This window comes from Etheostoma spectabile, chromosome 3 (genome assembly GCF_008692095.1).
Source record: "Etheostoma spectabile isolate EspeVRDwgs_2016 chromosome 3, UIUC_Espe_1.0, whole genome shotgun sequence".
In the NCBI taxonomy this organism is placed as follows: Eukaryota; Metazoa; Chordata; class Actinopteri; order Perciformes; family Percidae; genus Etheostoma; species Etheostoma spectabile.
Window position 1 is genome coordinate 2,378,535 of NC_045735.1, and position 11,626 is coordinate 2,390,160.

Here is an 11,626-nt window from a genome sequence, read left to right on the forward strand (position 1 = left end):
ATTGATTTTCAGGTAGAAAAAATGTAACTTGTACCATTTTTCTTCTTGGAAAAATTTGAAATGGGTCAATTTAACCCGAATACCATACAAGGGTTAATATCCTGTGTTGCTGAGTCTTGCTCTATCTAATCTGTCAGAGGGAGAGCAGGAGTGCGATTGTGAATTTTAACGTTGGTAGTCCCCAGAGAAGAAAAAGAAGTTGTATCCGTGTCACATTGTCATTAGGGGCTGAGCCCCCCCTAATGGTCTGATCCTAAAATTGCCCCTGGACAGACCAGTGTACTAACAAGATCTCAGTTGTTTTCAAGTTATGAATTTAAAACATAAACATCTGGCTAATAATCTGCATTAGCTACTCTGGATTTTTGCTTTGCTGTTGTGTTTTTGGAAATGTTAAAGGGTTTTCTAATTTTTTTTTTAAACTTTTAATTATTGACTTAGATTGTTTTAATTGCATTATTGTATGCTCTGTAGCACTTTGACATTGCTGTTATGTAAAGAGAAATACAAATAAAATGTATTATTATTATTATTATTATCCTTATTATTATTGTTGGTTTGAATTATATATGTGTTTGTTTATTTGTTTGTTTATTTGTTGGGAAAATAAACACTCTCACATAACAATGCATTAGCATATTGTTGTAAATCTCAATGCCTTATACAGTGTTCCTTTATGTGTGAATTCCCCTATTCATAGTGCGTAGTTCCATTCTCCCTCTTGAGGAGTTCTGAGTAATGACGACATTACACAACAGTATATAAAGAAGTTAAAATGAGCACAACCTTAACATCTACAGCAGGAAAATGCAACACACACAATAATGCAGCAGGAATATTGCAGTAACGTATTTAAAAGTCTGGCTTTTGTAGGAAATTGTAACAATGCAAAGATACTAAATGAAATCTTGATATAGGTGGTTTATAGAACCCTATTAAAAGGATAAAGGTCCTTGTTTGATAGCTCTTTTTCCAATAACATTTTATGTAGAACCACATAATATGTAATGTAATATGTATGTAATATGTAAGAAAATACCTACCTATCCATATAGGAAACGATTCATCCACAGCAGGAAGTCATTTCTTGCCATTTGTATGTTTAGTAGTAATGCACCAATACATTTTTATTGCAGTAATATATTTTATTTTTGGTTTGTTGGAAAGCAGTTTACATTAACATTTAAACCAAATATTGATTCAAATATATACAAAAAGAAAAATATAGACCTATGAAAAGACAACCAAAGCAAAGTGCAAGAAGAGGATTCATTATGATGCGGTTTCTTACATTTTGAGTACGATTGGTCTGCTGCATATTTTAGCCAGGTAACAGCAAACGTGAACTTTAACACAAACTTTGCTGTGTCACAATAAAGCGATGTATGTTGTATACGTGTGGTGCATAGTCATCCTTGTGAGTGGCTCAGAGTGCTTCAATAATGACTGACTCTCTGAGTGGAGCTCCTCTTCTCACCGCGGCGTGGCGATGATCTGGTACCTGCGAGGAACATTGGCAAATCTGCTGTACTCTGGAATGAGGTTTATGCTGTCGGGACCTTCGGTGCAGGAAAAGGTAAAATTCTGCAGCAGTGACACCAGGAAGATAAAAAGCTCCATACGAGCCAGAGACTCGCCGACACAGGCTCTCTTCCCTATGAAGACACACAATAACAAGCAAAGCAGTTTATGATTAAAAACAGAATTGCTTGTACTTATAAAGGGGCAATGGGTAAGTATGTCAACACAAAATGACCCGTTATTAGTCATGGATAAATCACGCTCACAAACAAAACTATGATTAAAGACACATTCATATGAGGTTGAAAATTAATTAGCTGAGAACTTTATTTTTTTACCCGCTGCAAATGGCAGGAAAGCAGGATTTTTCTTAAAGTTGTCATTCTGGTCCAGGAAGTGCTGGGGGTTGAAGGACCAGGGAGTCGCCCATTCCTTTTCATCTTTCAGCACAGAGTGCAACAAGGGAATAATCACAGTATCCTATTGAGACAAGATACGATGTTAGTGTATGCTAATAATGCATTTTTTTCTCTCGTGAAAATGATATCTTGGGATCGACAGTACCTTGGGGATTGTGTAACCCCTGAAAGAGATGTCCTGGAGTGTGTAGTGAGGAAGGCTCAAGGGGACAATGTCCAGAAAGCGCTGAATCTCATGAATGACTGCATCTGTGAAGGGGAGGGACTTCCTGTTCTCCATGCTGGGACAACAGCCTCGCCCTATCACAGAGTCAATCTCTTGCTGTATTTTCTCTGTGCAGGAAGAAGCAAAAAGTAATTCCACTCTGGTATTAGGCAGATACAGGATTATTCAGTTGTTGACCATTATGTAACTAGCAAAACAACGTGTGTTTGTCTTCAGAGTACCTACCCTGTATGTTGGGATATTTGATCAGCACACTGAGGCCATATCTGATGGTGCTGCTGGTGGTTTCTGTTCCAGCCATGAATAAATTCAAAACCGTAGGGACCAAGTTGTCATGGTGGAACTCAGTTGTGGGAATGTCCTTTTCCTGAGAGGACGAAGTATTAAAAGTACGATAAGGTGCACAACATTTTAAAATAAACTTCAAGCAGCAGGCGACGGAAGCCCACTCAGGCTTTTGTTTTCTTAAAATTGAATCATTTGAATAATATATATTATTGTACTATATATTATAAATGCTTTTATTCCAGAAATTAGATCTGCCACAGCTATACCAAGGCAACACTTAGGCTTATTTTGATGGAGACAAAGGAGAAACTCCAGGAAGAAAGTTATATTACTCAGTATGGTCTTGCGTCCCCCTAAACAAAACAAATGATCTTTTCCAACCTGATTGATTCGGATAAGAAAGCTGTCAATGAAGTCCCTTGGGGAGCTGGGGTCCAGTGTCTCTTTGTGCTCTTGGATCTTCATTCTGACAAAATCTTTCATCTCCTCAATCATTTTAAAAACTGTGTGATGGTGGCCAGGCAGATGCTCCATGAGCCAGGGAAAAGTGTTGTACATCTGTGGGAAGGAAGCACACAGCAAACTGCAGCTTGGTTTCTCAGGAGATAGGAAAATTATATGAGTTACATGATACATGATTACATGATACCGTGGCTCCCACCTCCGCTTACCTGACCCATAGGGCTGCTAATGAAGTTTACAACCTCAGATACAATGTTGAGGATGTGCAGAAACTTCTTGTCTTCATAACTGAAGCGTTGGCCAAACACCAGGCAGCAGATCACATTAGACACAGTGCGGCTCAACAAGAACGTAGGGTCAAATGGCTTACCTGGAGCAGAGGAGGAAAACACAGTTGGACTTATTTTTCTGTCTACAGATGACTACTTTTCCCTGTACACGTTCACAATTGCTTGGCCATTGAAGCTGCTTGTGATTGAGATTCTTTGCTGGAGTTTAAACGTTGTGCAGCTGACTTTGGACATTTTAACAAGCTGCTGTTGACCTGGGAGAAAGGTTTCCATCTTTAAACAATAATTTTGGTTTATCAAAACTTGGATCCTGTCATGTCAGTACTTTTTAAATGCCAGAAACATTAGTTTGGAAGTTATCTGGGTGTTTAGACTGGTTCCTAGGTGACAACCGTTTTAATTTTAGACACTTCAATCAATTATTAACTATTGTTGATCACTATAAAATGTAAAAAACATTAATTCAATATTCATCACATTCACAATAATACGTTGATTGCCTCTAGTGAGAATATTTACTGCTAGTGCTTTGACATTACTCTAGTATGTAAGCAAGGCCGCTGCTGTTGGCAATGAGCGCAACAAGATACAACGTAAGTTAGTAGGGCAAATGTGCACCTACCAAAAGTGCTTGTTTTGCCACCAGGCTCAGAATAATGTTCGAAGTTTCTGACAACATTATGTAAAGGATTTCTAAGGAGGTGGACCTTTCTGTTAAAGACAAAGATCCCTTTTTTAAACATAAAAACATCTGCAAAAATGTGTTTGCCAAACCCACCAGAGTCCATGTAAAAAAACAGTAATTTTAGTATCATAAAATACACTTCATTCATTGTCAACAGAAACTAAATAAAACTATGAAAAGCCGTTTTTCCAATAATCCCAACTCTAGTTTTCGATGAAATAAACACAGTTAATCGATTTACATGTGAAAACATGTGGGCTCCATACAGGGTAAAAGTAGTATTTTAAATGGAGTCTAGTGGGTTTAGCGCTAGCAATCTCAGAGCTGTTTCTGGTTTAACAAAAAGGTCCTAAAGAGGTTTTAAAAAGGCCTGTCTCTATAGGGATCCTTTCCATAATGTTGTCAGAGACTTATAATAACAATCCGAGCCTGTCAGTGGTAAAAACAGCCCTTTTAGTGGACAAAATTGACAATGCACCTTTGCCCTACAGGATTACATTGCAGCCCGGTCTGCAATGTAATCCTGTAGGGCAAAGTTGTATCATTCTTGCTTAATACTAAACCAATTTCAAAGATTGTAGTTCCCATCAGTCACTTACACGTAAAAAACTTAATAAAATAGGGTCCAGGTTGAACAAAAAAAAGAAATTACCCTTTAACTTGACAGATGCAGCAACCCTCTTTCACATCAACCAATTGTGAAATGTGTGCCCTTAGAACATCGGCTAAAAACACACCGTTGAATGTGTCTATGCGGTGCCTCAAGTGTTTGCTTTCCTCTTGGATCCACTCTTCCATCCCCTTGCGTCCCATACCAAAGTCTCTCAGCGTTGTCAGTGTGAAACGTCGCAGTTGACGCCAGCGCTCTCCATTACTGATCCCCAAACCTGACAAAAGAAAATGTGTGCTTTTTGTACCAACTATATAAAGAGTCATGCAGGCAGGAAACCATTGACAGAGATGAGATTTATGAATTCCCTGTGCGGCTTCCTTGAGTGCCAAGAAAGGCGTCTTTAAATAAAATGTATTATTATTATTATTATTATTATTAGAGATGACAGATTGGAAGTGGCTTACCGTAACCCTTGGTAACTTTGACCAGAAACGGCAGTGGCCCTCTGCCTGTGAAGTCATCGGCCTGGTCCACCAGAGCCTCCTTCACTGCGTCATATCCCACCAGAACAACCGTCCGCTCCCATCCCAGGTACAATGTCATCACAGGACCATAGGTTTCACTCAACTAGAAAAGACGTGACTAGTTAGGACAATAAACATTCTTTTTGATTGATACAACCTTAAATCAATGTGATAAGTGCAAAATACATTCTCACCTTGAGAAAGCTTTTAAAAGGTGCATCTTTTTGCAGATTTGGCAGGTTTCCTATGAGAGGAAGTGGAAAGGGTCCTGGAGGCAAACGATACTTCCTACTGGTTTTGACTCGAAATAACCACACCAGAGCTAAGATTAGCACCGACAAGATCACGGTCGCAAAGAAGTCCATAATGGTCGTTACACTTTGTCTCTTTGACTCTTCGCTGGTCAACAGATGTCTCTCTTATACTCCCTTTGTGTTTATTTTGAACAGGGAGTTGCTCTAGGCCACAGGTAAGCCACGTGACTCTCCTGTTTACCTACACCTTCACCTCATTTATTTTCATTGACTAAAAGCCAGCGTTGACCGAGGATGAGACAGCAAACATTTGACTTTAACTATATAAACAAAAGTTGTCTTTCTCTTCCCCAAGGTTGATTTTGAAGAAATTGGCAGAAATGAATAAAAGTGTTTTAAAGTTCATTTGAAAATCCAGAAGCTTTAACTTTGGGGTATGTTTTGTCATGCCGGCATTGTTTTAAAAATGAAAAACCCGGGGAAGACCATTAGTCAGGGCTAGATTTACATGCAATCCTTCACTAAAAGATTGATTGAATTAATTTGATGATTAGAAATATGCTACATGTCTGCACAGCAAATATTACAATCATTGCGGTATACACAAACTGAAGGCTCAAGCCTTACTGCCATACAATAAACAACACAAGACGAAGTTCTCACAGCAGCCACCATGCACTCGTCTGATGTTGACTGGTTATGTAATATATTCCATGTTTATTTTGCGTGCCATTAGAAAGAGATAAGGATTAAATCACGTGGCTGAAAAGAGAGGGATAAATGTGCTAAGCAATCCAACACAGCTTTCACACTCTTTTTCCATTTTGACTGCAAACCCATTGCTTTGTTTAGGCCATTTGGCCTCAGTTAGTTTTTTAGACAAAATTTGAATAAAATATTCATGGACCAACAGCACTCATGCATGAATTTGAATAAAATTATAAAAATTTTAGAAGACAGTGTTTAGCGGGACCTTTGTCCACCACATAAGACTGTAGAGAAATCCCTGTTTCGATTGATTAGACATTTAAACAAGACTTTGAGTAAAGTCTGCATTTGCACTAAAAATGCCCATTGACACACAACAACATACTTTCTATTATATTTGATATATTTTGAAGTGTCATCTGTTTTTCTTTGTTAGGCTAAATAAAAGGTATTCCACCATAAATTGGTGAATAAATGTGTATCTGAATGCAGGAAATGCTCAAAATAACCCTAGGGGAGGACACCCAGACCCCCATTTATATAGCCCAACATGTTTATATAAAGTACAGTATACCCACTATAATACATTAGACTATGCCACTGATCAAGCACATGAGCTATAACCCCCAGAGATTATTTTTTTGCTGTGAAACACAATCTCAGATGAGCACACACAGCCGTTCAGGCTCTGCATATCCCTCTCTTGTGCAAATCTGCTTCATCGTCCCTCCTTGGCCTTGGCCTGCTGTGTGCACTGCTGCTCCAAACCAGCCAGCCAGCAAACAGCAGATGGATGTAAAGAGAAAGATGCGCAGCAATTGTGACAGCAGTATTTATTAGGACTTCACCTTTGGACTGCATTTCATGTAAAATACTAGTATGGTGGCGGGTAATGGGGGTGATTTCTGAACGCAGGACAAAAGGAAATTGAGCCAATGGAACGGAGAGAAAGTGGATGAGGAGAAAGTATTCATATAGAACAAATGTTTAAAAAAAGTATAAAATGAACACAAAAATGAGACAAAGTGGAGAAATACAACCGTTTAAATTTCCCTATAAACGTCTGTGTTGCTGTCATGAAATCATTGCACAGCTCACTCAGTTAACCTAAAGCCGTCCTGTGGCATGGAAAGACTGATACAACACAGACAGACAGTGTTCAGAGGAGTCAGGATCATGAATGATTTACCTGAGGAGCATGGGCATAAAGCCAGGAAGAACACCTTCATTAATTTATAAATCAAACAATAAGACGCATAGATAACAAACGAGTGATTAATTAATAACAATGCCCTTATAATATAAAGGAATAGCAAAACAAGGACTTTAAAGAGAAGATAAGATCTTTCAAACTTTTTTCTCTCTCTCCCTCTCTCTCTCTCTCTCTCGCTCTCTTTTTCTGATCAAAACTAAAAAGCAAATCCTCCACAGTCAAATGCATCAAAGTCGGAGTCTCCTTCAAAGTCGAAGCTGTTGAAGTGAGGAGAGTCGACATCCTGGCTGCAGGCGTGGAAGGACCCCCCCGCGGGGAGCTCGGAGAAGCCCCCTGTGCCATGGGCGATCTCTGGGGCTCTGCTTGCAAGGGGAGAGGAAGGGGAGCAGGAGTTGATGTAGCCCAGAGCAGAGGAGGCCGCTGCCCCTCCCATCAGCAGGCACACCGCCCTCACCGCCCGGGCATCGCTGCTGTTGCCATGGCGAAGACAATCTGACATTCGGTGAGGGGGGGCCACAGAGACACTGCGCAGAGACCGCCGTGGTCCAGTGGCTGTAGAAGTCATTTGAAAAATAATATCAATAATATATATATTTAAATGGACGATTGTTTCAATAAATACACCAAATTAAGGAATTATCCAGACTTTGAGCCAGTCGGTTCTTTTCCATGTGTAAGCAGAAAACTACTTGCTACATGTCAGCCATAAAAACTTTACTGTACAATGCCAACAGTATATCCAGCTGCAGCCTGTGTGTTGGATCTCTAGGCTTTGCACTTCCAGTTCTCCCACAGCTGAGAGAGCACACTCTGTAGCCTTACTTAAAGGGGATTTTAATCCAGCTGTGTGTCTTACTTTATTTTTAAGATGATTTTTTTGGGGCATTTTAGGCCTTTACTTGACAAGACATCTTAGACATAAAGGGGAGAGAGGCGGGAATGACAGCCAACAAAGAGCTGCAGGTTGGAACTGAATCCATGGCCACTGCGGGGAGGACTGAGCCTCTGTACATGGGGCGCACGCTCTACCAGCTGAGCTACCCCAGTGCCCCTACTGTGTTATCTTTGGGAAAACATGTTCATTGCTTTGATATGTGTAACATTTAGGAAAACAAAAACAGCAAAAAAAAATAAAAAATTGAGAAATGCTCTCAGTTTGTCATGGTCAGATTTCTCTATAAACACTTAAAACAGATGAACACATACTTTTAGGTGGTAGCCTTTTACCAGTCATTGGTAAATGCATTTATGTGTGTTTCTTTATGCCACAAATGTGTTGTCAAATTGGTAAATATTTCCTAATTCAGTAGTTTAAATGTAGTTTAAATGTAACAGTTCATCCTGTTGTTTAAGTGATGAAAATAACCCACATTACTTTGCATTGAGCTCTCTCAGCCACCATACTCTAACCCCCTAATGTAGCTTTAAGTTGTGAGTTATTACATGATAATTTGATATCGGACCTTGGTTTGGGCCTTTGTCTCTGAAGGAGCCTCCCCGCTCAGTGACTCGAGACAGAGGAGGAGTGCCCTCGCCAACCCTGGGGGACCCGGAGTCTTTATCACTGGAGGAGTCGGGCAGGGGGTCTCTGTCGGTGATGCAAGGAGTGATGCTGCGCTGTCTCTGAAGAGTCAGGGGTGACATGACACCCTTAAAAAAATGAGACAAAACCAAGGTTATCATATCACAAAATTACACAGTAACACAGAAGCCTCACATGTGAAAACACCCAGTTAAATTCCTTTGCATGTTTGTAGATATTACATGTTTTTAAGAAAGATATATTTTCAGATATTATTACACAGCCTACAGTATGTAGAATGTAAGCACATGAGAGGTGAGTTGTTGAGATGAAGAGATGAAAATAAGGCTGATTGGATGAAGCAACAGCAGGACCAGACTCATGTCAAAAATGCTGACTCACCTCTCTCACTTTCCTGATCAAAGCCAGCCACATACTGTGAAAGGTAAAATGACAAGTTATTATTTTAGAACCAGATCCAGGCCTGTAGATTCTTATTGCAACACAAAGGGAAAGTGCATGAACCTGTCTGACTGTAAGTGGGACAAAGGAGATCTAAATGCCAACATGTGTGTGTGCGGTTTGTCACCATGTGCAGTTAACATCTGATAAGTGGGGTAAAGGCAGTTCCGGTGTGTGTGTGTGTGTATCAATATGTCACAATGTGCAGTTAACATCTGATAATGAGTGGAGCAAAGGACATGCATTGGTGTGTGTTTTTGTAAGAGAGAGAGACCCACTTGCAGTCATCTGGGCTGTCAGTGAGAAGCAGCAGGAACTTGTTCTGCGGCAGGATGAGGGCGAAGCAGCAGTCCCTCCGGCCCCCTGGAGGTAACTTGGGCAGGTCAAGGATTTCTCGTCCCTCGGCAATCGACTCACAGTTGGTTTGTAGTGCTACCACCTGGTCTGGAGGGGAATCTGCATCCCGGCACACAAACAGGCTCCCCTCCAGGGTCAGCACGAGGTACTTTTCCTTCCACTGCTTGAACATGAACCCCCCTGCAGCAAAAAAGAAACAGAGGGAGGCATGTCTGTAGGAGGTGGAGTTTGGTTGACGTGTCTTTGCTTTTGTTAATGTCAGATAATGCATTTATCTTGGATGATTTATGGTGAGTGTGACAAAAGATTAACATGAAAGTCTAAGATTTCTTTTTTAGTGGGGGTTTAGGATACATTTTCTTTTCTTTTTTTTTCATCTTTAGCAGGTGAATTCTTTTGTGTTTGTTGTTGTAATGCAAATTTTGGCCACGACAAGCTGAACCCATGTTCTGTTCTACACAGGACTAAAAACATGAACATTTCCTCCCAGGTATGTTTAATTTATCCATGCACAACGTCCATATGTTGTGTTAGCAAGTTATGCCATATACCTGCCTCTCTTTATACATTCTTCTGACCTCTCTTTTGACCATAAATGTATTTTAAATATCCCATGACTGACAGGAATGCCTGTTAAGAACCATAGTTTTTAGAATATTGGGTAGTGGTGCTCTTCAGCCGCCTGAATTGAGTACAACAAACACAAATTCCCCTGCCAAAACTTTTTGTAATCACTTGTTTTCACAGATGCAAAAAATTTCCTCCCATCTGTTTCACGGATAAAAAACCTGTTCGCTCGTCATAAGTGGAAAACAATTTTTTCTTAGAAAGTAAAATCTTAGAGAGATTATCCTAGCCAAACCATGTTTCCATCTGTTCTTAAGTCAAAAACAATTTGGATCAGACTTATAAGGTGGATCAGCAGAGGGGGCGGGGGGTTGAGCTAGATGCTAACGCTAGCATGACAACACGCTGATGGTTTACAGGTAATACTTTTGATTATATCTGTATTTGATTATTTACCACCTAGTTCTACATTTGCCTATTAGCAGAAAACACAAAATAGAGCATGGGCTGAACATCAGTGCTGCAGATATTAAAATATATTAGATTAAAAAAATGTTGGCCTGATGAAGAAAAATCAGAGGATCACCAAAATCATTGTAATTTATCCTCCTGGGACCATGAATGTCTGGACCAAAGTAGTGAACCAACTGATGGACAAACATTCCCATTCATAGAGCTGCTAGCACGAATAACAACTATCAATAATCTTTTAAATGACTGCCAATATTACCCCCCCCCCACCCCATTTGCTGTTATTCATTTTTGTATAGTATTAAAAACACCTGAAATTTTAAAATGTTCAGTTGTTGTCGAGTCCTCCTTTAGTTGTTTGTGCGTTGATTCCATTTTTGTAGGCTGTGATTTGGACTGCAGTCCATTAAAAGATTAATTAAATCCAGTCCAAATCGTCAATGCAATTGGATAACTATTATGATACAAGATTATTACAAATACAACAACATACAGTACAATATGCTACACAAACTACAGCCTTGGCAAATGAGCTGTATAATCATGTCTGTCATCAACAATTATTTTAATAAATGTCACTCTCACATCCATGTACCCAAGTAAGGGCTTATCTAAACCGGAATATAAAAAAATGACACAATGACAGAAACAAGCAAATGCAGGGGAGGGGGGAGGGAGGAGGGAGAGAATCTCATAACAATTTAAAGTAAACTAGACAGACAACAGATTTCAGTGCAGCATTAGGTGTGACAGTTACATGTGAGTAATTATAACTCTACTGTAAGTCTTCCTGTCTTTTCAACCAGCCATCTTGCTTTTATGTAGAAATAAAACCTGTTTTTTACACATACTGCGAGTTTTCAAGGCGGGACACATCTGATGGTGTTAGATTGTAAGTGTCCCAGACAGCCGTCCATTGTTTAATAATGATAATAGATGGAGAGTACATGTTGATGGACAGGAAGAATTGGCTCATATTTTCCCTACAGGGGATTAAAGATCAGGTGGACAGGTGGGTTTTGCAAAGGGGGGGGGGGGGGGGGG

General features: G+C 39.8%; 2 protein-coding genes across 2 annotated transcripts in view; both read right to left on the reverse strand.

Moving 5' to 3' along the window:
* Positions 1-1,408: 1,408 nt before the first annotated feature.
* Positions 1,409-5,471, reverse strand: LOC116677251 (cytochrome P450 2G1). Its single transcript, XM_032507854.1, has 9 exons — positions 5,223-5,471; positions 4,969-5,131; positions 4,629-4,778; positions 3,126-3,286; positions 2,836-3,012; positions 2,392-2,533; positions 2,086-2,273; positions 1,860-2,001; positions 1,409-1,655 (listed from the first exon to the last, which is right to left on the reverse strand). Exons 1-9 carry the CDS (start codon positions 5,391-5,393, stop codon positions 1,474-1,476), a joined length of 1,476 nt encoding a protein of 491 aa, XP_032363745.1. The 5' UTR covers positions 5,394-5,471; the 3' UTR covers positions 1,409-1,473.
* Positions 5,472-6,806: 1,335 nt separating this feature from the next.
* Positions 6,807-11,626, reverse strand: part of LOC116677317 (uncharacterized) — a 6,268-nt gene continuing 1,448 nt past the window's right edge. The window contains exons 2-5 of the mRNA XM_032507882.1: positions 9,466-9,724; positions 9,128-9,161; positions 8,667-8,853; positions 6,807-7,755 (exon numbers count right to left, since the gene is read on the reverse strand). Of these exons, the coding sequence (XP_032363773.1) occupies positions 7,400-7,755; positions 8,667-8,853; positions 9,128-9,161; positions 9,466-9,724 (836 nt within the window). The 3' untranslated portion in view covers positions 6,807-7,399. The remainder of the gene's footprint in view (positions 7,756-8,666; positions 8,854-9,127; positions 9,162-9,465; positions 9,725-11,626) is intronic.

What these genes read in the sequence shown, in the direction of transcription:
- LOC116677251 (XM_032507854.1), bottom strand. Translation starts at nt 5,393, where the DNA reads ATGGACTTCTTTGCGACCGTGATCTTGTCGGTGCTAATCTTAGCTCTG. An exon ending in CCGCATAGACACATTCAACG is followed by an intron (nt 3,287 to 4,628) that starts GTGTGTTTTTAG and finishes CCTCTGCTCCAG; the next exon opens with GTAAGCCATTTGACCCTACG. An exon ending in TTTCCTGCCATTTGCAGCGG is followed by an intron (nt 1,656 to 1,859) that starts GTAAAAAAATAA and finishes GTGTCTTCATAG; the next exon opens with GGAAGAGAGCCTGTGTCGGC.